General features: G+C 53.8%; 1 protein-coding gene across 1 annotated transcript; it reads right to left on the bottom strand.

Annotated features, from left to right (window-relative positions):
- Positions 1-1,713: 1,713 nt before the first annotated feature.
- On the bottom strand, positions 1,714-23,816 carry NOTCH4 (notch receptor 4). The gene is given in 31 exon segments (XM_004780874.3): positions 1,714-2,592; positions 2,594-3,016; positions 3,199-3,296; positions 3,805-3,952; positions 4,161-4,456; positions 5,122-5,260; positions 5,364-5,436; positions 5,592-5,811; positions 6,317-6,492; positions 6,602-6,985; positions 7,575-8,098; positions 8,876-8,988; positions 9,223-9,475; positions 11,762-11,946; positions 12,768-12,918; positions 13,274-13,361; positions 13,582-13,699; positions 13,920-14,072; positions 14,354-14,499; positions 15,311-15,470; positions 16,250-16,372; positions 16,459-16,572; positions 17,686-17,799; positions 19,177-19,371; positions 19,668-19,823; positions 19,940-20,176; positions 20,293-20,415; positions 20,491-20,838; positions 22,264-22,556; positions 22,750-22,831; positions 23,597-23,816. Coding segments are annotated over 31 exon segments (5,982 nt in total). The 5' UTR covers positions 23,655-23,816; the 3' UTR covers positions 1,714-2,301.
- Between the last annotated feature and the right edge of the window lie 2,284 nt (positions 23,817-26,100).

Below are 26,100 nucleotides of genomic sequence, written 5' to 3'. Positions count from 1 at the left end.
TGGGATTTGGGAGGAGGGCTGGAACCCTAGGTTCCTGAGGGGAGTGGGGGCTGGAAGGGGTGGGGGTGAGCCAGGGGCTGGATGCCTGGGTACTGAGCAGGAAGCTGGGTTCCTGGTCAGCCCCCCCCACGGGCCCCGCCCATCCCTGTCAACTTCCTCCAGTTCTGTTTTCCCACCCAAACTGCTTGCTCGACCTCTCTTGCCCCAGGGGAGCACAGAGACTGGGGAAAGCTCCTCCAGCTGCAGTAGTGGAGGGTGTTCATGATGGGGAAGGACTCTTGGCCTTTTCATCTTGGGTCTCAGTTGACCCCCCAACCCCAGGCTCTGTTCTCTCTACTCCCCTCCTCCCCTTCAGCTCTTTCTGTCAACACAGGAACTAGCTACACAGGAAGTGGTTTTACTCCTCAGAAACCCCCCTCCCGCCCCCAGGCCCCTTTCCTAAGAGGACCCCGATAGAGGCTTTGACCCTCCCCTGTGTCCCAACTTCCCAAAGACTTATGGGGACTGGGAGGGGCATGGTTCCAGTGGGAAGCAGAGGACTCAGGCCCAGGGATGTTGGGCCCTCAAACATATACCTCTAGGAGTGACTTTAACACCACAGTACCTATTTGATGAATGTGTGTTGAATAGTTATCCCTGCCCTCCAGGTGCTTACAGTCTATTCAGGGTACAAGATATGTACCAAATGTGAGATGAGGGTCAGGGGTAACTTTCCTCTACTCATGAATGAAGGATACAGAAATGGAAAAGGGAGACAACCACCTCCCTGGTATGGTCTCAGTGCTGGTCAGGCTGCTTGGCACCAGGGTAGGAGCAGGGTAGGGATATTTTAGTACCTCTAAATGGCAACCTGCCCTATTATGTTTACAGCTGAGCATGGCTTAGAGCATGAAATGTGATGAGATCGGGTTCTACCATTTAATGCCTTGCGACCTTGGGCAAATAAAATCTCTGTGCCTCAGTTTCTCAAAGAGTAAAATGGAGTTTTAATAGCACCTGCCTTGTAGAATTGATGTGAGGATTAAATGTGATAAAAGAATTTGGCATATAGTGAATGCTCAATAAACGGTAGTCACTATTAGCTTTTTTTAAAAAAAATACTTTACTTAGTTATTTGACAGAGAGAGATACAGCCAGGGAGGAAACACAAGCATGGGAGTGGGAGAGGGAGAAACAGGCTTCCCGTGAGGAGGAAGCAGAATGGCGAGGAGTGGGGGGAGAAAGGTGTTGGGGCCCAATCGATCCCAGGACCCTAGGATCATGACCCAAGCTGAAGGCAGTTGCTTAATGACTGAACCAGCCAGGCACCCTACTATTAGCTTTCAAAATGCCTCATGCTTCCATGTCTCAGGCCCATCACCATTAAAGAGGTATAACCATGTTCCTGAAAGGTGGATAATGTTTGAGGTGCTCTCTCCAACTTGATGCTTTTAGGAATAACTAAATGCCTTTGGAAGAGGACAAAGGATATGCATGGTTTAGTGTGTGTATGTTTGTGTGTCTGGTTTCTCCCTGGGCTATGAGAGATTCCTGCTTTGAGATGATACTCTAAATTAACATAATACCCCCAAATCTACTTATTCTTGCTCTTGAACTGTACTAAAAGCCTCCATCCAAAGGGATGACTTTGATCTTGGGGCACAACATTCTGAAAACATTATGCAGTCATTTAATATTTTTTCCCATCCCACTCAACTCTTCCAAAAAAAAGGGTTAACATTTCAAATAAGCTTTATTATGGGGTGACAGGTTAAAGGTTCTCAAATAGAGATAGAGGTGAGAAGAATGGCGCCTCATCCCCGCAAAGGCAAGTGGTGAGAGTGCAAGGAATCATCAGCTGGAGTGGCGTTGACCCCCCACTTCAGCACCTACACAGTGCCTGGCACATAGTGGGCACTCAATAAATATTTGTCAGCCATTTGTAGGTGGTGGATGTGATGGGTGATAAGAGGCTTCCTTTGGATACAATATACAGGAAAGAACATCTTACATCTTATATGTCTGCAGTTACTGGTTCCAGTTCAGAGGTACATCCCCAGTTCCACTCCACCCTTGGGTAGCCCCTCACCCTTATGCCCTGGGAGAAGGGCCAGGCCCCCGTCATTCCAGCACCCCAAACTCTTTTTCTAGGGCTGCAGCTTCTCCACGTCGAAGACGGAGTGGGCATACACTCATCTGGGAAAGGACAGCATACTCATGACCCCTCACTTTTGGGGCTCCGGGATCTTAAAATCTGGAGTCTTTCCGGATTGTCCCAGAATGGGTGCCCATTTTTAGAATCCCTCCCTGTCATGTAGCGTCCTACTCTTGACCCTCGCTTTCCGCGCTTAAAGGTATTACTTGGTGGGTTGGGGGACCCCAGGCAACTTGAGGGGATCCCCGCTCCGGGGACGGCGTAAGGCAAAGAGGCGGAATGGGAGTGTTGGAGGTGGGGCCGCAGGGCCCTAGGGTAACCCAATCGCAGGGCCAGTCATCAGCCGAGGCCCCACCCCCGCTTCCGGAAGCGACCCCGGATCTTCCTTGCACTATTGTAGGGTTGGGCCGAGGCCCGCGCATGCCTGCAGAAAACCTACGGGCTCCCGGGGCGCAGGCTTCCTCCAGCTCCTCCTTTCGAAAGACCCTGGCAATGCGAGTAGGCTCCGCCCCCGCGCGCCGCCCATTCTACGGACAAAGTCTGGGCCTGCAGACATGCTCCGACCCCGCGCGGGGGTGCTCCGGCCGACAGAGTCCGGCAGCGCGATGGGGCCCCGCCCCCCCGCGGGGGCAAGCTGCCGGACGCTGTCCGCGAGCGCGGGAAGGGGCCCGCCCCGCGGCCCGGCGTGGTTTTGTGACGCGCCTCCAGTGACCCCGCCCCCTCCAGCAGCGTCAGCAGATCCCAGTGATTGCGCTGTCGGGCGATGTCCCCGGGCGCTAGCCCGGCCTGGTCCCGCAGTCCTCGGGCCGCTCCCAGCCCAAGCAGCAGCTGGGCCACTTCCACCGCCCCTTCTCGGGCCGCGAGGAACAGCGGCGTCTGCTCCTGTGCCAGAGGAAACCGCCAGGGGGCGAGGTCAGGGGGACCACGCCCACAGAGTGGTCCTTCCGGACTCCACCCACTTGGGCACCGGCCCTTCCCCCTTCAGGTCGGGTGGCTTCCCGCGCTTTCCGCCTTTCCCACGCCCTGTTTTGCTTTGTTTTAGTAGATCCCGCTCCTGGTCTAACCCTGCTGTCCTGGGCGTCTTTGTCGGCTCCGGCCTGGAGAAGGGAGCGGGCGGCCCGGGCGTTGTTCACGGCGGCGGCCCAGTGCAGCGCGGTTTTTCCTAGGGGACGACGTGGGTGGTTGATACTCCGAGGCTGGGAAACAGACGCCTGGGTTCCTGTTTCCCACGGATTCTGGTTTTGGGGGAAGGACTTATTTGGGCCCGCGGGGGTTACCTCAAAGGCGGAAGCGTTACCCGGGTGACAGCCGGCCGGCAGGAAGCCCTGCTTCTCTTAACGTCACCGGCGCGCGGGAGGGACAATGGGGCATTGTTCTGGGCTCGGTGGGACCGGGAGACCTACCCCCACTAGACCTCTCCCCCTTCTCACAGACACTCCTTCCTCAGCCTAGTTTCCAGTGGGCTAGGGCAGTGTGGGTATGTTGTTGAGGATGACAGGGGTAGGATTCCATACTGACGTCGCACTGCACATTTACCACCCTCATGGCTAGGTGGGAGGGGATCCCCGTCTGCAGTTGGTCTCTCTGCTGTTTCCTTTTTTTGCATCTTATCTCACACTCCATCTGTGCCACTTCTCCACAGCACAGCACCAACCTCTCCAGATCCGTACCCCATTTATCTCTGGCCCCCACATCTGCTTGGGCTGCGATCAGTTCTTCAACCAGGTCCTCCACTGCCAGCCTGGCGGCCAGCATCAGGGCTGTGGTCCCGTCCTCTGTCCGTGCATCCACTGCAGTCTGTCTGCTGCGGAGTAGGAGCTGGGGGTCCAGAGAGGGCCAGTGAACCCTGTTTGTCCTGGACTGCTCGCTCAGGCCCCTCACACTTAACCAGATCCCAATCCATATTTGGCCATCTGTTGTTTCTCTTTCAGACCCCCAATCTCACATCACCTTCCTCTCTGCCAAACCCTAGGGGATGCTTTTGCCTTGCCCCTTGTTCCCTTTAGCGACCCCAGTGTGCACTGACCTGGCAAACCTCCCGAGCATCAGCAGCCACAGCAGTGTGCAGAGGGGTGCGCCCTGCTCGATCTGGTTGGTTGGGGTTGGCTCCAGCCTCAAGGAGGCGGCGGGCAGCCATTGGCCGGGAGAATCGGGCAGCCAGGTGCAGGGGTGTCTCCCCAGTGCCCACAGTGTGAGCCTGGGGACAGGCCCCTCCACCTAACAGGGGTTCCCAGGGCTCAGGGCTTCCCAACCATGCTCCCTGGAAGGTCCTGGACTCCACTCCCCCACAGCAAACTGCCGACATCAGGGGTGTTACCCCATCTGTGGGTGGGAGACATGAAGAATGGGAGACAAGTTAGTCAAAAGGATGGGACTGCAGGAGGAGAACATGGTGGTTCGGGGAGAATCCTAGCCTGAGGTGTCAGGAAGCCCAGCTCTGGCTCTTGATTTTGTGTGTCTTTAGTCATGACTTTATTACTTTTTTCTGTGCTTCGGTTTCCTTGTCTGTAAAGGGAGCCGGTGTGCCTTAATTCTTAGACATTCCAGGCAGTGGTTCTCAAACTTGAGTCTGGATCGGACTTACCTGGAGGGCTGGTTAAAATACGCAGTCCCTAGTATTACAGTGAGTAAATTCCTTTTAAAAAAGAAAAAACCCTCAGCTATGAACAAGTGTTCTGGTTTCCTCTCACTCACCTAATGTGTACCTCAGTGATTGACAGGAGTCTGTAAAGCAGTAAGACAGCAGACTGAGGATTTCTGAGTCAGTAGCTCTGGAGTGGAGCCTGAGAATTTGTATTTCTATTTGTATTTCTAACAATTGCCCTGATGATGCCTGATTCTTCTGTCCCGGGACCTCACTTTAAGAATCACTATTCTAAGGCACTAACTCTAAGCTTAATTTTCTCCATTCTAATATCAAAATACTTTCTGATTCTAAAAGAGTCAACGGGAATTTTCCTTTTCTTGGTCTGGGTTAACTCACATACCAGGTCCACGTGTGTCCACGTCAGGGACATCCATCTCTGATTCCTGGGGAGGAGTCAGCATGGCTGCCTGGGGGAGCTCCTGACAGTCACTGCTCAGAGACCAGAGCTGGCACTTGGAGGGTGAGGCCGTTTCTTCAGCCTTGGGGATCAGAACAAGGATCAGTGAAGGAAGGCTGACTCTTCCCTTCAACTCTGCCATTACCTCAGGACCATTCCTGCCCCAGTACTATCACGTGGCCCACCTCCTCTCCTTCCTCGGGGCCTGAGCACATCACAACTCCATCCTCATCAACTTCTGCCTCTGGCTTCAGTGCCCTGGAAGGGGGTGTTTGGGTAGACGACCTTCAGGGTCCCCAGGACTTCCAGCAGCCTTCCTCCCCGTCTCCCCTTCCTCTGTCATCAAATTCTGATCATAAATGTCTCCACAGGAAAGGGTTCCCTTCCTGAGCCCCTTTCCTCCTCACTCTTACTTGAGGCCAATGCTGTCTTCACCCAGGGGAGGCCGGCGTCTGTGGTGAGCCGGCTGAGTTCGAGGCCTTCGAATGAATCCAGGGGGCAGCCAGAGGGCCCCATGCTCTCGGCGCCGCCTCCGGATGAGCTGAAGAACCAGAAGAGCCCCAAGGGCCAGGAGAAGCACCCCGGCCGCGGGTGAGCACAGCACAGGCCAGGGAAGCTGGTTGGTGGGTGGTGCTGGCGGGAGAGACACAGTCACAAAAAGAGACCATTTCTCGTGAGGCTGGGTACTAACTGTGAGACCTCTGGGCAAGTGCAATAACTTCTTTCATCAGTTTCCTCATGCAAAGTGGAAAAGGGAATCATAATAGTACCTGCCTTATGGTGTTGTTGGGAGGATTAAATGAGTTGATACTATAAAAGCCCTTAGAGCAAGGCCCGGCCTGTAGGAAGTGCTCTATGGGCTATGATTCTTTCCTGTACTGTGAGTTGTTTGACAGAGGGATGATTGCACTTAGTAGAGGATGGACCAGATGATAAAGGTTAGGATAAAGTACTTAGGGAAATGAGGAAGGAGACTGAAGAGCAAAGGGGCCATGAGGAGATCCAGTTAGAGAATGAGGTTCACAAGGGTCAGTCTCTACACCTACCATCTGTGGTCCCTGCAATCCTGTGTCATTTGGCCTCCATTGCTGGAAGTGGGTCGGGAGCAATGTCAGGGGAGATGATGGGGGTCACCTACCGGTGCCAGCACGAGGATGGGCAGCCAGTAGGGGTCCTGGCAGCAGGTGCTCCAGGGCCCCCACTGCCGCCATGGCGGCGAGGAAGCGGAGCAGGAGCCCAGGATCCCAGGGACAGCGGGATGCAGGGTGGTCAGGGCCACAGCGGGACAAATCCACACCCATCACCACCACAAACCTGTAGGGGAGGTGCCCCAGAGACCCCTGTGTTGGTCCCTGGCTCCCTTCCCTCCACCCACTAAAAAGCTGGTGTCTGGCGCACCGCTCCCCTGGCCCCGCCTTCTTACCCAGTGCTGAGAGAGTCAGTCTCCTTGCCCACAGGCTGTGTGTGAAGGGTTGCTCTCTCCTGATGGGAGATGTCCAGGGTTCCTCCCAGCTCCTCTTCGGCCTGGGGCCCAGGATAGGGGTACACCATGTCCTTGCCATCACTATCCTTCCTTACCCAGAGCCCCACTCTCAGAGTCAGGGATAGCACCCGGGCCAGGGCAAGCAGCTGCTGGTCCAGGGCTGGGGGGCTCAGCACCACCAACAGGGCCAGGGAGGGCCCCCATTCTGAATCCCCATCTTTAGGCCTGCAGTCACCTCCATCCCAGCCACATTCTGCAGTGTTGCAGCCTTTCTCGCAGTGCCCATTGTGGAAGTGATCGTGGCAGTACTGGTCATAGGCTGGACTGTGGGGTGAGGAGAGGGCGACTCAGGATTCCCAAAGAAACCCGACCCCCTTTTTCATTCCAGAGAGATGTCTGATATTCCACTGCCTCTAGGTAGTGATTGCTAAGTGGGGAGAGCTCCGGAGCAACGGGCTTAGTCAGGTCCTGGATGGCAGGTAGTCCAGACCCTCTAATGTCTGTCACACCCTTGTCTCCTAAGACTGTCTCCTCTCCCTACCCTCCCAAGCACTCCTGTCTCCCTGAAGGAGAGTCCAAGGCCCAACCAGGGGTGCTGGTTGCTAGGGTAGATATTCCATGGCAATGGGCACAGAGAAAGAGGCTTGAGGTCAGAGGTCCCACAACTCTGAGAGGAGGCCAGACAGAGGTGGTGCCCTCCTTCCTGGTCCCCATGTTAAATATTGATGCTGCCCTACTCCCTTGGACTGGAACCCAGTGTCTTCTACCCCTACTTAGCAACGGTTATTAGGGTGGAAACTCCCCGGAGCTTGAGGCTGTAGTCACACGGCAACCCAGAGGCATCTATGTCCTTCCTCCTGCCTCACTCTGCCCTCCTCCACACCTCACCCCCAAGTCAGGGTTTCAGGCTCACGTGCAGGCCGGAGGAGTCTCACAGTCGTAGCCATCAAACAAACACTCAGCAGAGTCACACTGCGGGTGGCACTGCCCATCCCGGAAGAGAAGCCAACACTGGGAGTGGGAAGGGCAGCCCTTCCAGGGGTCCGGGACCCCCAGAGAGCAGTCTCCCCCATCCCAATTTCCTTCAGGGCCGCTGCAGCCAGCGTCACAGGCCCCATCTCCACCTCTGCCCTCACATTCCTTTGCTCCAGGCCTCTGACACCGGGGCCCTGGGGAGCTGGGAGGGCAGGAGCATCGGAAGCCTGGGGTCCCAAGTCCAGGGATCTCTGAGCAACTGCCGTTGTGTAGGCATGGAGAAGGAGGGCCACAGCCGTGAGGAGCCGGAGGGGTCAGGCAGTCAGGGCCCCCGTAGCCACTGAGGCAGGCACAGCGGGGTGGGAAGCCAGGCTTGGGGGAGGGCAGACACAGGCCACCATGGTGACAGTGATGGAGGCCACAGGAGGGGGCTCTGTGGCTGCAGGTGGGGCCCTCAAAACCCTGTGAAGAGGAGAGAGGTATTGGGGGAGGCCCTTTATTATTCTTTCAACCCTCCCCCAGACAAGCAGACTCTCAGTGGGTCTTATAGTCTCATATCTGGAAGGGGCCTCAGAGAACATCAAGTTCATCATTTTATAGATGTTGAAACCATGGTCCGTGGTACTTTCACACAATGACATATTGCGCAGTGGTGAAAATGGATGAACCACAGCTGTGTGCAACAACCTAGGAGACTAACCACCTAGAGAGTGGTAGTAATTAATATCTTTATCCCTGTACATAGGGTTATATACTTTTCCTTCTCTGGAAGGGGAATGGGATAGAGGAAGACATAAGCACATGTGAGTTATCGTTTATCGGTTTATGGGTTTTATGTTATAAGAAGAAATCAAAGAAAGACATGCACAAATCAATGATGTTAGTGTATCATGAACCAAGGCTTACAATTAACCTGATTTCATGCATCTGAAGTCCATAAACACACACACACACACACACACACAGGTAAAAGAACTTATCCAAGGTCTCACCCAGCTTGACTTTGGGGTCTTGTGTTAGGCAGTGCCTGTGATTTCTGAAAATTCCATTCATGCTACCACCTGATCCTGCCTTTCCCCCTGAATTGGTTCTGAATAATTTACCACTGTAACATGGGCTAGCTTTCACAGTAATAGACCTCTGGTGCTCCCTGGGCTCCCCTCTAGGATCCCAGTTCAGGCATTCTCACCTTGCATCAGTGTTGGGGGCAACAGAGAAGACAGCTTTGCGTTCACTCACCTGGGGGCAGTGGCAGGTGAAACCCAGGGGTGGTCCTACTATAGTCTCACAGGACCCTCCATGGGAGCAGGGCTGGCTCTGACAGGGGTCTGTCTCCACTTCACACCACTGGCCTGTGATGGGGTGGGATCAGATGTCACACTCTGCTTCTGTCACTGCCTCCCCCCTAGCTCATTCCTGGGAATTAACCCAGCCCTACCTGCTCAGGCAGGGGAATCCTGGGCATAGTCTCTAGGGTGTGGTGTGGAGGCAGGGGGATAAACACAATGACTAGGTTGCCTTGTGGGTGGGGATTGGGAGCTCAGCTGTGCCCCAGATGTGCCTGCACACACCCTCCCAGGCCTCACCCGTGTATCCAGGCAGACACTGACAGAAGAAGGCATTGGCCAGAGAGTGGCAGGCTGCTGTGCCTGTGGGGTGGCAGGGCCGGTCCAGACACTCGTCTACGTCCCCCTCACAGCGCAGCCCCACAAAGCCTGGAGGGCAGGTGCAGTAGAAGCCTCCAGCTTTGGGGGTGCAGGTCCCATGGTTGTGACAGGGCTGGGATTGACAAGCGTTGGATTCCTTTGAGCAGTTCTGTCCACTGTAGCCTGGGGCACACTGTAGGCAAAGAGGGTCAGACAGGGAAGCAGTCGTACCACCCATCCCAACACTACAGGGGACCCAGCTCAAGATCATCTGCCCAGCCTTCTCCCCACCTTCCAGTTCAAAGCATCATTCAGTTTATTGTCAATCGCAGCCCTGTGTAGCCCAACCCTTCTATCTCAACTCCATGACACACCTTCGTTCAGTGGCTTGCAACTTAGCCCCTCCAGCAGTCCCAAAGCATCTTAGGATCCACTGCCACTAAGCAATAGGTCCATTTTTGGTAAGACCTCCTTCCCCCACCACACCTCCACCAGGCTCTGTCATGCTTTATCATTTTTTAAAAAAATATTTTATTTATTTGACAGAAACAGCCAGAGAGGGAACACAAGCAGAGGGAGTGGGGGATGGAGAAGCAGCCCCCATCCCTGGCCCCCTAACCCCCCACCCCCTCCAGGGCAAGCAAGGAGTCCAGTGCAGGGCTCAATCCCAGGAACCTGGGATCGTGACCTGAGTTGAAGGTAAACGCTTAACGCTTAATGACTCAGCCACCCAGGCATCCTTTGTTGATTAATTTATTGAGTTCAGCATTTATTGAGTTCAGACTTTGTGCTGGACATTGTTTTAAGGACTAGGAATATGAAGAGAATTAGAACTCCTCCCCACTTCTGTTAAATTCTCATTCAACCAGAAGAGAGAGAGAGCATTTATTACATGGTTTCTATACATAACCTCACAAAACTCTCCCCCAAACCCTGCAGATGTGTTATCTCATTTGATTCTCACTTTACAGAAAAGGCAACTGATGCCTGGAAATGCTGAGTGACTTGCACACGTCACACTTCTAACTGGTGGCAGAGCTGGGATTCAGTGCAAGTCTGTGATGTCCAACCAGTGCCCTTAAGCATTTGGGGCTTGCTTCATGCCATTCTGCTAGTAGGAGCAAGGTCATTGCTGAGGTTCTGTACCATGGGCTGAGTTCTTGCAAGAGCAAGGAGAGCATGTAAGAACACAGTACCAGCAAGGCTTCCGAAAGGTGGAGAAAAGAGGGAGTTAACAGAGAATCTGGGGAGTGGCCAGAGGGTTGAGAGAAGCAGGTGAGTGGGGTGTTTTGGGGATGTCTGAGAGAAGGAGTCTCAGGAAATGGGAGGTAAAGCTGAGTCATGGGTGCAGGGCTGTTCACTGCTAATTAGTACATTGCTTTCATGTGTGTTTGAATAAAAAATTTAAAAAGTCAAAGAAAATGTTTAGGGGATCTGCATCATGTCTTTTATTCAAAGTCAGGGTTCTTTTTTTTTAAGATTTTATCTATTTATTTGACAGAGATGACAGAGAGAGGGAACACAAGCAGGGGGCCTGATGCAGGGCTTGATCCCAGGACCCTGAGATCATGACCCAAGCCTAAAGGCAGATACCTAACGACTGAGCCACCCAGGTGCCCCTCTTTTTTTTTTTTTTTTTTGGTGTGTGTGTGTGTGTGTGTGGCACAGAAGAAGAGGGAGAGAATCTTAAACTGGTTCCATACCCAGCCTGGAGCCCAATGCAGGGCTGGATTTTATGACCCTGAGATCATGACCTGTGCTGAAATCAAGGACAGATGCCTAACTGACTGAGTCACTCAGGCGCCCCCAAAGCTGGGAGTTTGGAGTACAGGCATTAGGCTGCTCCGACTTGAGTCCCAGCTTTGTCTCTGCTGCTCAGTGACTGGAACCACCAAAGAGAGGCCCAAACTCAGTCTGGAGAGAAGTTAGGGAGATTTTCCTGAGGAAGGTACCTCTTGGGCACCATCAGTGGAAGAGGGGTGGGGAAGAGCATGGAAGAGCCAGTAAACGGGGTGTGCAGGGAAGCCAGCAGCTGCTGGAGCAGAGAGCAGGAGGGTGGGGGTGGGGTGAGATGAGACCTGGGTGGCAGGCCGGTCACCAGGGCCTCGGACTTCACTGTCAAAGAGGTGGGCAGCCACTGAAGGGGTTTAAGTGGAGGAGTGACAGGCCAGCTTAACATTTTCAACAGAGCACCTGGTGGTGGAGTAAAGGCTGAGCCTCTAGGGCAGGGACAGGGAGCTCCAGGTGCCCAGGTAGCCTGCAGCAGAGGCCTTGACGGAGGCAGTGGGACAAAGGGTGAAGGAGGAAGGCCAGAGTTGATAAAGATTTAGGAGCCAAAAGGACATGATTTGGGGGTAGGTTGGCTGTGTGGGGTAAAGAAAGGAAAAGCAGATGAATGCATTAGTGCCCTGCCCAGCGGCTTTTCCCATGTGCAGCCCGCCCTTGTCTCCCCTCCCCATTCTCCTCTAGGCCTGCTCACCTGGCAGAGATAGCCGCTGGGCTGGGCTATGCAGGTGGCCCCATGCTGGCAGGGCCTGGATTCACATGGGTCCACCCTGTCCTGGCATATGCTGCCTTGGAATCCGGGAGGGCAGCGGCAGAAGTAGGAGGAGCCTCTGTCAAGGCAGACGCCTCCATTCTGGCACAGGGAAGACACTTCTGTGCCTGAGGAGAGAGGCAAACAGGGATGGATGTAGCTAAGTGGGGAGGAAAGTTTCTCAGGGGCCCCAGACCTAGAGCAGAGAGGCTTTTGGGGATCACTGATGTTCCTGGGGTGGGGGGAGGCCACTTGGAGCCAGAGGAGTCAGTAACTTCTGGTGCTAAAAAGGTTATAACATCAAGATCCCCCTCCTGCCTGTTGTGCCAGAATGGGGAGAGATACCTCCTGTTAAGCTTTTTAGATCATTATAAGCAACTGTATTCTTAGTTTAAAACAAGTCTCAAGGAAGAAAGAACTCAAAGGAAACTTTGGGAGGGGGGTTAACTAATGGGCTAAGTCTGTCTCCTGAATTTGCATCCTCTCATGTTCCCTCACTGTGATTTCTATCCTTTAAGCCCACAAGAGGCTCCTGCTTGAGTTCTGTTCATAGTAAGCCTCATATGAATGAGGGGTATGTTCTTTTACAAGGGGCTTGGCCCCTAGTGAGTGGGAAGCAGCCGTTAAGTGAAGTGTGGTCCACTCTAGGTGAGTTATGATTGGTCATGACAGAGTTGGGTTGCTTCGCAGTGAGCTATGTCCCAGGGGTTGTGTTAAGCTGGGGTCTTGTTGGCTGGACGGGTTGGTGTTGCTTGAGTTGTGTTGAGCGTGGGGATAGAAGCTAAGTGGAGGTAGGCTGCCTCAAGAGCTTAATAGTGTTTGGTTTGTGTTACTTTGACTCTCAGTTGGTGGTTTTGGACAAATGTTGTGTGTGGATGCCATCAGGGATCAGGTAGGGGGGACACCCTTACTCTCTTCATCTGTTCCCCCTTGGTCCTTGGGTCAGTACCTTGGCTCAGAGCAGCCTTCTGACAGGATAGTGGCAGGTTGCAGAGAGGGCCGGTCCATCCTTGGAGGCACAAGCACTGGAAGGAGGGCCCAGTCTGGAGGCAGTGGGAATTATGTGGACAGGGCTTCAGGGCACATAAGTCCATCAGACTCTGAGGTTTGGGAGGGAGCAAGAGTCAGGACAGAATATCATGTGTGTAGACCCAGAGAAGGTTTTCAGCTAGCTCCTCAAAATCCTTACTTCTCAGACTCTCTCCTGAATGGTCTGGGGCCCGGTGATAGCCCCCCTCCCACCCTGGTTTCCTCTCATACCCACATCCCAGAGCATCCCTGGCATCAGAAATCCTTTCATTCTTTCTATTCCATGCAAACCTCACTCCACTCCCAGATTCCAGACCTGTGGATACCTCTCCCCAGCTCCCTGCTCTGTCTTTTAGTCCCAGAGACCCTTCCACCAGAGCCTTCCAGCCACTACCCTCCTCAGCAACTTGGCTCAGCACCGCTCACCTGGCAGCTGCCTCCTGTGTAGCCAGGGGAGCAGAGGCAGTGGGGGCCCTGGGGGCCATCTTGGCAGGTTGCCCTGTTCCTACAGGGGCTGGAACAGGACGGACACAGGGCACAGTGGGAGGAAGTCCGGGCAATCAAAGGGGAGGGAGGGTGGGACGTGATGGTGAGATGGGGAACCAGAAAGGGAAGCAGAGTGAAAGGATCTGCGATATGGAATTCAAGGCAGTCTGGAGCCCCAGAGGAGATGGAGAGGAAGGGTGGGAAGGCTGAGGGGGCCCCCTCCCTTCCTCTTGGGGGTCTTTGCTCACTTGTCGGCGCAGCTGGGACGGGTCCTTTCCTCACAATGTAGACCCTGGAAGCCCGCAGCACAGAGGCAGGAGAAGGTGCCAGGCCTGTTCACACAGGTACCCCCATTGAGGCACGGGTCTGGAGAGAGGAGGCTGTGAGGGTTTGGGTTCCTTGCCTGTAACCTGACCTGTAGCCTTAGTCACACCACACACAGGACGCACACGCCCTCCCTCCTGTCCCCATCAAAACAGCACCCCATCATGGCACCCAGTTAATTTGTTTTCATATGTAACACACCCACCCAGACCGGTTCCTCTATCCTCCTGTGGCCCAGCTGGAGGATGCGGTGGGCACTCACCAGAGGCACAGTGGTCAGTGCTGGTCTGGCAACGTGGCCCAGTGTGGCTCAGAGGGCAGGTGCAGGAATAGCCCCCCGGCCTGGGGCTACAGGAGCCACCATTGAGGCAAGGCCCTGAATGACAAGCTGTCACCTCCTCACTGCAGGTAGGTCCTGAGGGAAGTGAGTAGGGTCTGAGAGAGGGAATCCTCTTCTCTCTTGTCTTCCTCCACTCCCCTCCCCTTCCTTTTCCTCGTCCCCATCCCTATTTTCTCCCATCCAACCTTTTGTCTTTTCTTACTGCCTCTTGCACATCACCTGTGTTCCCTACAGCCTGTGCCCCGTTCTCCTGGGTGGTGACCCAGACCCAGAGTCTTGGGACATGTCTCTACTGGTCTTGACCTTGATTAGAGGGTGGCCAGCCCAGAATGTCTGTGGCTTAGGGAGGGCCTCACCTGTGTAGCCTGGGGGGCAGGTACAGTTGTAGCCAGAGGGCTGGGGCTGACAGGTCCCCCCATGGGCACAGGGCATGGATATGCAGCCCCCCAGCTCTGCTTCACATTCTGGTCCTGTCCAGCCCACGTCACACACACATGAGGATCTGGTCATGAAAAGAAAATGGAGGGTTTTCTTCTTCTGGTGTTTTTTCACTTCATCCCCTCCCTCAATCGTCAAACCCCTAGGACCTCTTCTTTTTTTTTTTTTTTTTGCCCTGAGACTCTGGCCCCTTTCTTCAGTGGCTCTGCTCTCAGCATCGTCCCCTTTCCATATACTACATTTTTCCTGTAACTGTTTATTGTCTCTCTTTCCTAATTAGAAGGAAAGCTCCATGAGAGCAGAAGTGTTGGGGCACCTGGGTGGCTCAGTCGGTTAAGCATTGCCTTTGGCTTGGGTCATAATCCCAGGGTTCTGAGATCGAGCCCTGTATCGGGTTCCCTGCCTAGGAGCCTGCTCAGGAGCTCAGGGTCAGGAAGCCTGCTTCTCCCTCTCCCTCTGCTGCTCCCCTGCTTGTGCTCTCTCTCTGTCAAATAAATAAATAAAAATCTTAAAAAAAATAATAGAACAGACACATTATCTCTTTTGTTCTGTGCGGTTTCCCCAGTCCCTAGAAAAGTACCCACACATAGCAGATGCTCAGTATTTGTCTAATGTATGATGAATTGGGCCTGGGATCTAATGCTTTTCTTTCTGCTCTGACCCCCTAGCCTTTGGTTCCCCCCCATGATTTATGACTTCTGCCCCCATGGGACATCACTCACTAGTTGTGCCCTCAAATTGGCAATGAGCTCAGCACTTTGCCATCTCCTTCATCTTCTCTCTCTGTCATTTCCCTCAGGCTCCATGCTCACTGGCTGTGCTCTGCCCTCGCTGAGAAGGACAGGGGGACGGCGCAGGGAGGCCTGGAAGGTTACCTGTGGCAGTGCCCATGGTGGCAGGTGCAGTTGCCCTCAATGGGAGCACAGCCAGGATTCCCGTCAGGGCACAGGCATTGGGCCTTGTCCTCCCGATCCTGGCACTTTCTTGTGGGCTGGCACAGGTTGGGGACACACACGGGAACCTCACAGACATGACCTGCAGTGGGGAGATGGGAGAAAACAGAGTCCCTCCATGTCCTTGATGGGGCCAAAGCCACTTCTTATGTATGACTTGCTCACACCCCATGAAGCTGTCCTTCAGTGGCTCCCTATTGCCTCAGGATACAGTCTAACGTCTTCAGAATGACACACAGGGCCCTGTGTGACATGATTTTCCTGTAACTGCTGAGCTGCTCAGTTTTCCTTCCAAACCTTTGTGCATGCAGTTAACCTGCAGCTAAAACATGCAATCACTCTATCATGACAAACTCCTACTTATTCTTCAAAATTCAGCTCAGCCATCACCTCCTCCATGAAGCCCTCTTATCTCTAGTCTGGTCGGCTGGTCCTTTGTGCTCCTATAGAATCCTGTGCAGTCCTCTCCCAGAGCACCTTTGGGCCATAACCAACAGGACTTCGTGGTCTCTCTGCTCTAGATTTAAAGCCAGTTGAGGAGAGCAACTCTTACTGTGCTTGTGTCTGTGTCTGGCAGAGGAGACACTTAATATGTTTTTGCTAAATAAGCAAATGAATGGCTTCCTGTGGAACCCTAATCACACATGATTCATAATTGGGCCCAGCATGTGCCCTAAGGATGACACCTGCCGTCAGCCCCAGGTCGTACAATTGTGCAGGTTGCGCATGGAATAACTCCAAGGGGTTCCTGTTGCCTTCTCTTCTCACGTCCCAGCCCTCGAATGCCCAGTTGTGACCTCTGCCCCACCCCATATGGGCTCAGCTCTCCTGCCAGTCCTTTCTAATGCCTCCCTGGCTGACCTGTGAAGCCAGAGGGGCAGAGGCAAAAGAAGGCTCCGGGGAGATCCAGGCAGCTGGTTCCAGCGGGGCATGGGCCACTCAGGCACTCGTCCACCTCTGCCTCACAGCGCGGGCCTTCAAAGCCTGTGGCACAGCAGGAGGGTAAGGAGCCTGACCAGAAGTCTGTCCTTTGCCCCACTCTCCCCTCCAGTGTTTGAGCCCTGGTTTACCTGGGAGACACTCGCAACGGAAGGATCCGGGCTGGTCCTGGCACTGCCCCCCATTGGCACAGGGAGAGCTCCCACACTCATTGATGTCCTCCTCACACTGGGACCCAGTGAATCCTGGTGGGGCAGGGAGTGAGTGCGGAGAGATGGCAAAGGTTGTCTTATGTTTTTTTTCTTTCCCTCCCTCCCTTCCTTCCTCCCTCCCTTCTTTCCTTCCTTCCTTTTTAGTGATTTTCTCTAGATTCATTAGGCAGTTTGTTACAAAAATTTCTGACTAAGCTGTACAGGTATGATTTCATGGATTTAAGTAAGAAATTTAGAGTTAATACTTAGAGTCTTCTCTTTACATATGTAGAAATAACATTGCTACAAATGGCAATGGAAAGGTTCTTGTTTCAGATGGCTTGGTTTGGGGGTTCGTCTACATGTTTCATTATATAATGAGGCACAAATTTCGGGGCTTCTCAAATACTGATTTGAGTTTGATAAAATAACAGAGAGTAACTTGGTAAGTTCATTCTTCATGTAAATAAGCCATAATTGGATATTTGTATCAAGGCTAAAAATATATTGTGTGAAAAGCATAAATGCAAGTCCTAGCCCTTCCCCTCACCAGGAAAGGTGAACCTGGAGGGCTTCCCAGAGAAGACACCTGGGCAGGTGGAGATGACAAGGGAATGATGCTCAGCCACCCGCTATCTGTGTGACTTTGGGCAAGCTACTCGAGCTCTCTAGGTTCCGGTTTCCTCCTCTGTAAAAGGGAACATACCTCATGGTGTCATTGAAAGGATTAAATGAAGAATGTCTGAAAAGTACACAGCCAAGTGCCTGGCCTGGAGTAAATATTCAATAAACATCCATTATCATGAGAGCAGGGAACAGAGGGGTCTGATGAAGCTGGAAGAGGAAGGCCAGGGCAATGTTCCCTGCGTCCAGGGTGAGCGGTACCAGGACCAGCCCCGGATCCCCATGAGCAGGGAGAGCACACAGAGGACTCTGGAGGAGGGCTGGAAAGGGTAGTTTGGGTGATTTGGCAGGACAGAGATGAAGATGGGTGAGTATACAGGGAAGACCTGGGGAACGTAAAAGAGAGTTTTGGGGGCAGAGGAGCTGGAGAAATGGGGGCCTCCTTGGCCAGGCCAGAGTGAGCTTCAAGAGGCTTGGGGTGATTGCAGGGCCTGCACTGTGGTTCAGGGTGGGGCAGAGGGCTGGAGTGGGATTGGCACTCACCGGGCAGGCATTCACACCGGAAGCCGTTGAGCAGGTCGTGGCAGTCGGCCTGGTTCAGGCATGGAGCTGAGGCACACTCGTCTGTCTCCACCTCACAGAGCTGCCCTTCTAAGCCTGAGGACATGGAGGTGTGGTGCGGGATGAGGCTCAGCCAGGTCAGCCCCGCCTGGACAACTCACCCCTTCTGCCCAGGAGGCCCGGGTTCTAGAACCAGCATGTGTCCCCATCAGGCAGCCCCTCCCAGGGTATGCTCTGCCTGCGGGCTGGGGAGATGAGCCTGCGGTCCTGCTGCTCTGCTGTGTAGCTCTGCCCTCTCCAGATGAGAAAGCTCAGGGAGCGGGGCACTTGCTGGGATCTATGGGGGCAGCAAGAAGTACCTATTGGGGCCACTCTCTGCACAGAAGGTGGGCTCACCCGGCTGGACTAATGAGCCTGAAGGTTCTCAAGGTACAAGTGAGACAAATGGGCATCTACTTAGAGGAGCCTCAAGCCTCTTGTTCTACCCAAGTGGGCCTCTGTGCCAGGGAGACCAGGAATCCCCAAGGCGGGTATTTGAAGGGCATTTGGGGAGTTTATTTGTCCCATATTTGTCCTGTATCTTCGCGCTTCTCCCGGTATCCACAGTCTCACCCTAAACTGAAACTGGATGGGCCTCCAGTCCTTAGCTGCCTCCCACTTCTTGCCTGGGGAGTCTGCTTGTGAAGATCCTCGGCATCTATCCCTGTCCCTTGGATTGCTAGACGGTTTTCTCTGCTTTTGACTTTGGATGCTGCTCCGCTGAGAAAGGCTGTTTTGTGTAGTGGTTAAATCTACAGAAGCCGTGGGTTTGAATCCCGGCCCTGCCACTTACTAGCTGGACAACTCACTTACCCTCTCTGTGCCTCAGTTTATTCATTTATAGAATGGGCACAGCAATAATGCTGACCTCATAGGATTGTTGCAAAGATGACAAAAGGCATGTAAGATGCTCAGGTGGTTCCTGGCATGAAGTAAGCTAGTATTTTTCTGGTTTCATTCAGCTTCCTGGTATTGGCTATATGTCCCTGAGGAGAATTTCCTGTGGCACCTTTTTTTCTGTTGTACCAAATCCAAGCACACAGGCCCTTTGGGATTTCAAGGGCCTCTACAGGGGAGAGTTTCTGTGATTAGGAGGAACATTATGAGTTGGCATGAGCAGAGGCTGCTGTTCTGCTCTTTTTTGAGCAGCTTCTGTGTATAGTGGACCATGCTGTGCACTTTACAATGACTATGAAATGAATGCTCTTCCCTCACCCAGACTTGAGCGGCGTGAAGCTCGCTATCATCTGTGGCAGCCCTTCTCCTAGGAGCCTCGGGTATCCCAGAGCATTTATCTGGGGTGGGGAGATGAGAAGCATTCTTTGGTAACTGAGCCTGGCTAGCCTGGGGCCGTTTGTATTCTGCAGGAGTCATGACTGGGGGGTTCAGGATTAGTCCCCTGATTCTATACCCAAGGCTCCATGCATCTCATACCTGGTGGGCAGAGACAGTGAAAGGTGGCGAGCAGGTCCAGGCAGGTGCTGCCGGGGTGGCAGGGCTGGGACAGGCACTCGTTGTGATCAGCCTCGCAGCGGGAGCCCGTGTAGCCAGGGGGACAGAGGCAGTCAAAGGAGCCAGGGGTGTTGAGGCAAGAGCCGCCGTGTTCGCAGGGACTGGGGCCTTGCTGGGCTGGGAGGAGAGAAGAGTCAGGAGTCCGGAAGGGCCCGGGATGGAAAGGCAAGGAGGCCAGACTGCCAGGGAAGGCATGAGGGCCTGTTTAGAGAGAGAGCCAGTGTCTTTAAGACACAGAGGGACTAAATGAGGTCTGGAGGGCGGAGCATTGGTGAGAATACTATGTAGGGAAGAGATGCCAAATCTGGGCAAAATCAGGAAAAAAGAGATGATTGTGTTTTTCACTTGAAAAACAATTTGCTGAGGCTGCTTGGGGGCTCAGAGAGGCTCTGAAGTGGGCGGGGGTGCCTTACCCATCTGACACTCATCCAGATCCTGGTGGCAGGTGGGCCCTGAGTAGCCGGGCTGACATAGGCAGAGTGTGGAGCCCGTCAGGGGATTGGTGCTGCACTGGGCTTCCCCATGGCACGGCTGGCTCAGGCACATGTCCTCCATGTGGCACAGGAGTCCTGGAGGGCAGGGTGGCTGTGAGGCTCTCCAGGGCCGCTCAAAGCCCCCAGCTGTCCTTTTGGTGCCTCTCTCACTTGCCATCTCTACCGCCCCCTCCCTGGGCCCGCTGTCACACCTGTGCGTCCGGGTGGGCAGAGGCAGGAGAAGGAGCCCACGCGGTCAATGCAGGTGGATCCTGGGGCACAGGTGGCAGCAATACAGTCATCTAGGTTCTCTTCACAGCCTGTGCCTCCCCAGCCGCTCACACACACGCAGTGGAAGCTGCCAGCCGAGTTCTGGCACGTACCACCATTTCTGCAGCGTGGGGGACCAGGAGCCTCACATTCGTCCACATCTTCAGAGCAATCCCAACCTGCAGGGTTGGGTGGGAAGGGGACAAAAGCTGGAGCTGGGAGCCCTGCGAGGAGGGAAGGCCAGGGGCTGACCACCTGGGTCGCAGGTGCTCTGGACTTGGCTTACATGACTCACCTGTCCAGGCCTCTGGGCAGAGGCAGCTGTAGGTGCCCAGCCCATCCTGGCAAGTGCCCCCATTCTGACACTGGTGGCCAGCACAGTCATCTGAGTTCTCCTCACAGTCCGGGCCTGTGAAACCTGACAGGGTCATGAGATTAGCTGAGGGAAGGTGCCCTCCTTACTCAGGGAGAGGGGCTGCGGGTTAGGACACACCTTGGGGGCAGAGGCAGAGATGGAAGGTAGAGTCTCTTCCTGGAAACAGCTGACAGGTGCCCCCATTGGAGCAGCCACTAGAGGGGCAGGGTCCTGGCTGAAGGTCACAGTGTGGATCCTCTCGCCCAGTGGGGCAGAGACACCAGAAAGATCCCAGCGTGTTATGGCAGGAAGTGCCCTTGGGGCAAGGTCCCGGGTCCAGGAAACACTCGTTGATATCGTGTTGGCAGGCATGGCCCTCGAAGCCGGGTGGGCAGAGGCATTGGATCTGGGGGTGTGTGGCCAGACACACCCCTCCATTGATGCAGGGGTTGGCAGAGCAGAAGTCCTGAAGCTGACACTGCTCACCTGAGCCAGAGGACAGAGACGGCTGTCAGTAGCACTACACAAATCCCAGCTCATCTGAGAGAATGCAGCTCTCAGGCTGGCTTCTCTCTGTGGCTGATTTTCATGTTTCTTTCCGTTTCCTCCCATACCCGCTTTGCCCTGCTCCACCACCCCTCGCCATTCTGGAAAATATGACATGTAGTTGGTGGGAGTATGGCTGATTGGCCCTGCCAGAGAAACTCTGGGTCACCTTTCCTTGGTGGGGAGGTGAGAACTCCCAGGAGACTTAGCATTTTGCTGCCCCCCACCCCTCCCCACCGCTGGCTGTGCACCCTCGGGCAGTTCTCTGGCCGCTCTCCTCTGGATTCCCTAATCTTTGGGTGGGTACAGTGTTCCAGATGATAAGGAGAGCCCCCCTCAGCTGCTGGCACAGGGGCAATGGCCAGGGGGTGGCTGGCACTGAGCTAAGTCAGCCCCGCCTGAGCATGGCCCCCGTCCTCTTCTCAACAACTGTATGTGGACATCAGCAGACAACCAAGGACATAGAGAGCTAGTTCAAGGGCACACACTTCCTTGGTGGTTGGGCTGAGAATGGCTGCCCAGAGCCCCTGCTCAGAGCACGGGGCCTGGCAAGTTAACACTGATGGTGCTTGTCACACAGCCTGGCCTCTCACCCCCAATTCCTCAGAATTACCTGGGCAGTTAAAAAATCTCCATGCCTGGACCCACTCCTGACCCACTAAATCAGCCTCTCTGGGATGTTTAGGGGCTGAGCATGGCCAAGTGTGAGAAGCCTGGTTTCTAGTCCACTGCTCACAGCACACTTTCCTACCCCTGTGGCCTCCACTACCCTATCCAGTCGTCCAGTCCCCTCCATCCTTGTAGGTCAGAGGGGCCTTCCTCTCCAGGGGCTCTCCGCTGTTCTGCACTCCCGACTGCTTCCTCAGGCTAGCACACCCTGCCGCCCGGGGTCCCTCACCTTGCCCCAGGGCTGCACCCCTCTTCCCAGGGTTGACACCCATTCCTCTCTCTGGGCCAGATCCCTTCCACCAGCACATTTTTCCAGGCGCTATCCCGGGCTCCCACTTCTCAGAGAGAGGCCATTCAGATGTCTATCAGGCAGAATCCTGGAGGTTCCCCCTTCCCCCACCTTGTGCTGGGCAAGAACCCTCGAGCTGCTGGGTGGAGGGGCCAGGAGAAGGGTTAGGGTGGTACAATAAGGGGGCTATGGCAGTAACCATTCACTGACGGGTTTGGAAATGTTTCAACATTTTAACCATTGGTACCACTGGGCTGGTGAAGGTCAGTGTCTGGTAAACGGTCAGCAAGAGTAGCTTCTTGATTCTCACAGGCTTCAGAAGGGCTCCCTGTCGCTCAGACTCCCGTTCTATCTTTCCCAGCCCCTGCTCCTGCCTGTCCCCTCTCCCTCACCCCTGCAGTGCTCACCTGTCCATCCAGGCAGGCAGAAGCACTGTGGGCGGCCTGAGGCCTGGATGTGGCAGCGGCCCATTTTGGAACAGAAGGAAGAACAGGGGTCCTTGAGTTGGGCCTGGCACCTCTGGCCAGTGAAGCCAGAGAGACAGGTGCAGGAGAAGCTGGGGGCCAAGGGAGAGGGAAGGCTGGGGGAGCCTGGGAGGGTGGGAAGCAGGGCTTGGCAGCTGCCCCCATTCTGGCAGAGCTGGGCATCCAGGCAGGGGTCAGGAAACTGGCAGGTCTCACCCAAGAAGCCAGGGGCACATCTGAGGGCGGGGAAGGGGGAGAAGAAGACTCATGTCATTGGGCCCCTTTGCCTTCTTGCCTACCTCCCTCCTCTGCTTTCCTTTCCCTTCAGAGCCTTCACCACCTCCCTTTCTCCTTCCTTCCCAGTCCTCCCTCCGCCCTGCGCCGCCCCCACCCCACCCCCAGTCTCCCTCTCCCAGGGGGCACACTCACTGGCAGGTCCCTTGTCCCTGAGATAAGTTCAGGCAGGTGCCTCCGTTGGCACAAGGCTCTGGGGAGTCCCCACAGTGCAGCACTAGGGATGGAGATGAGGATGGCTTGAGACGGGAGATTTGTGCTCCCTGTTTCCTCCTCTAGCTGCTTTGGAGGGACCTACCTGCACCAGCTCCACACACGTACCCACAACCACCACCCGCTCTGTTCCTGGTCCCCACGTGGTGCTCCAGCCCCAGCCCCTCCCACCCCCAGGCCTCTAGATTCTTTCAGCTCTTAATCCCCACCCCCTTTCCTGTTTATTCTCCAGCCTCCCAAGTCCAGCCTCAGGCTCCATCCCTGGGAAGCAGGACAGCCGGGCTCAGGACGGGGGCCCAAGGGACTCCAGGAAGGTGAATGGCTGAGACCGTTGAAGGGATTTCCTCCCGGAAGGGCCCAGCATTGAGCCATCCGGGGGGGTGGGGACAGCTGGACCGGGAAACGGACTCGGTCAGCCCTTGACCTTCCTGTGTCTCCATCTCCTGCTTTCTTGTCACAGCCTCCCCTTAGCAGGTGGTCCGTTTTTTTCCCCTCTTCACCTCCTAAATGCGATTGTGAGGGCCTGCTGTCTCCCGGCTCCAAGGCCAGCTGGGTTTTCCCTGGGGGCAGGCACCTTCCCACCCATTCCCTTGATAGTCACCATCGCTGTCACTTGTGCAACTCCAGGGGCAGAGTCCTCCCTCCTTGTGTGAAACTCTCCTCCATCCAGTGTCCCCTCAAAAGCACGGGGCTTGGCCCTCTGCCCCCAACCCACCGACTGCCTCTTAAGGAAGATGGGTCCCCTCACTTCCCCTGCCCCATGCCTCACCTCTGGTCTTGACGACTGAGTGACACAGCAACAGCAGCAGCAGTGAAGGCGGCTGCATTCCAGAGCACCAGCTCAGACCCTGAGCCCTTCGCCGCCCTCTCAGGCAAGGACCCTGAGAGCCCTCACTGTGGCCGGAGCCACCTCCTCTGCTCCCACGGCCCCTTCCTCCTCCTCTGCCTGCTGCAAGCCTCTCGTCTGAGCTGTTTCCTGAGTCACACAATGTCCTGGACACCCTAGTGATGGAAGGGGGAGGGGGAGGAACATTGAGGAGGATGAGGGAGGGGCCTTCTGTCCCTGACAACCCTGGGGAGAGGGGGTAGTGGGACTGTGGGCTGGAGGGCAGGTGATAGGAGGGGAGCACTGGGCTGGGGGTGGTGCTGGGGCTGAATCTTATTGTGTGGCCTCCCCTTTCTAGAGATGAGAATGGCAAGGTGGCTGCCCTTTGCCTTGGGAGGGTCAGGACCGGGAAACAGAGGTGTGAGGTGCTGGGACATCTCTTCCAGGTCCGTATCTGTGCTTCCTGGACAATCTGCAACTTTCCGTAAGTTGAAACCACTAACCTTGGTGGAGGGAACCCAAGGTACTTTCTTGTCCTTACCTTGGCCCTTGCTGGGGACTTAGTTTTCTCCTTTTGGGGAATAGGCAAGATGCTGGGCTGGTTCTGGGGGAAATCTCAACCTGCCTTTGCCGGAGAACGTGTAAGAACATCATCAACGATAAATGAACGTTGTTTATACGAAAATCTGCAGTCTGGATTATCCACAACAAACACTACATTTGGGTAGCTTCCCCTTCCCTCCCTCTACCACAGAGATCCCTGGGATGCAAAGAATGCCATTTTTTTCTTTTAAGATTTTAGTTATTTATTTTGAGAAAGAGTGTGTGTGGGGAGGGTAGGGGCAGAGGGAAAGGGAGAGAGAGAATCTTAAGCAGACTCTGAGGTGAGTGTGGAGCCCCATGTGGGGTTGAATCTCACGACTCTGAGATCATTACCTGAGCCAAAATCAAGAGTCATACGTTTAACTAACTGAGCCACACAGTGCCCCAGGAATGTCAGATTTTGAATTCAAAATTGTAGTAAATAAAATGACAAAAGAAAATTCATTGCCTTGACTCATCCTACCTTTGTGAGTCAACTCAGGACAGCTTTGGGGTCAACCACACACTGAGTTCCTTTAGTAGCACTGAAAATGGAGAGTCTGGGCGACAGGCAGTGTCATCCACAGCCATGCACAGCCCCCAGCACTGGGGTGCCCAAGGCTGCTGCCTGGTGTGCCCAGAGTACCTTCTTTTTCTTAAAAACCTTTTTATTTAAAAATCATTTAAAGCTCACAGAGAAAGAGCAAGAATATAATTGTCAAAATTATATTATTCTTAGAATTATATTACATATTCTGAGAATTATATTCTCAGAAAAACTCAGAATCACCCATCAACATCATGACCACAGTTGCTTGACATTATTTCCCTAAATACAGGATTTTTTTTTTCCTTAGCCATTTGAGAGTGAGCTGTACCCAAGGTATTTCTTTACTCATAAACACATGGATGTGAATATCTTAAGAACAACAACATGTTTTACATAACCACAGTACAACTATCAAAATCAGGAAACTTAAATAGACTCAATGCTACAATCTACTGTCCATATCCCAAACTTTCCAATTGCCCCATAATGTCCTCAGTAATGAATTTTTTTTCTTGGTTCAGGATCATGTCTTGCATTTAGTTGTCATATCCTTTCCGCATCCTTTAATATAGGCACAATTCCTTGCCTTTCATTATATTAACATTTTGAAGAAGACAGGTCAGTTATTTTGTAGACTATTCCTAAATTTAGGTATGTCTGTTGTTTCTGCCAGGAATACCACTGAAGTGAGGCTGTATCCTCAGTGCAGCCCACTGGAAGACACATGGGCTAACATCAGTCTTAATGGTCAGCCAGTATCCCACTATTTGATGACCCCTAGTTCACTGAAACCACTTTACCATTGTGGGGGCATTTAGGTGGATCCCAAACCTTAAAACTCCTAGATGCTAAAAAACCCCACTATATGCTGCAATAAAGATTCCTGAACATATTTGCATGATTGTCTAAATTATTTCCTTAGGCTGAATTCCTGGAAGTGAAACCACTGATTCAAAGGGTCAAAGGACAGACTTATTTCACAAGATTTTGGTATCTAAGTGTTACTGAGCCAGTCTCCAGAAAGCAGACAGGACTGCACATGGACAAGTAGTGTCTACACATGCCCTTAGTGTTTCCAGTCCTGGGGATCCAAATACTTACCTCTCTGCCAGGTGAAATGGTCTCTCATTGTTATTTTAAATTGCACTTTGTTGCAGGGCTAAAATTGTTTTCTTCTGTTGAGTGACTATTCTTGCTTTTTTCATGAGTTTCCTGTCCACGTTTCTGTCCTATTCATGTCATTGTCACTTTCTTATCATTTTTCTTAATTGGTGGTAGTGTGGGGATGGAGTCCTGGGCAGAAAAAACCTAGTGT

The sequence above is a fragment of the Mustela putorius genome, unplaced genomic scaffold (assembly GCF_011764305.1).
Source record: "Mustela putorius furo isolate JIRA1106 unplaced genomic scaffold, ASM1176430v1.1 tig00003856_pilon_pilon_pilon, whole genome shotgun sequence".
NCBI classification, from domain to species: domain Eukaryota; kingdom Metazoa; phylum Chordata; class Mammalia; order Carnivora; family Mustelidae; genus Mustela; species Mustela putorius.
This window is presented reverse-complemented; position numbering and strand designations above follow the sequence as displayed.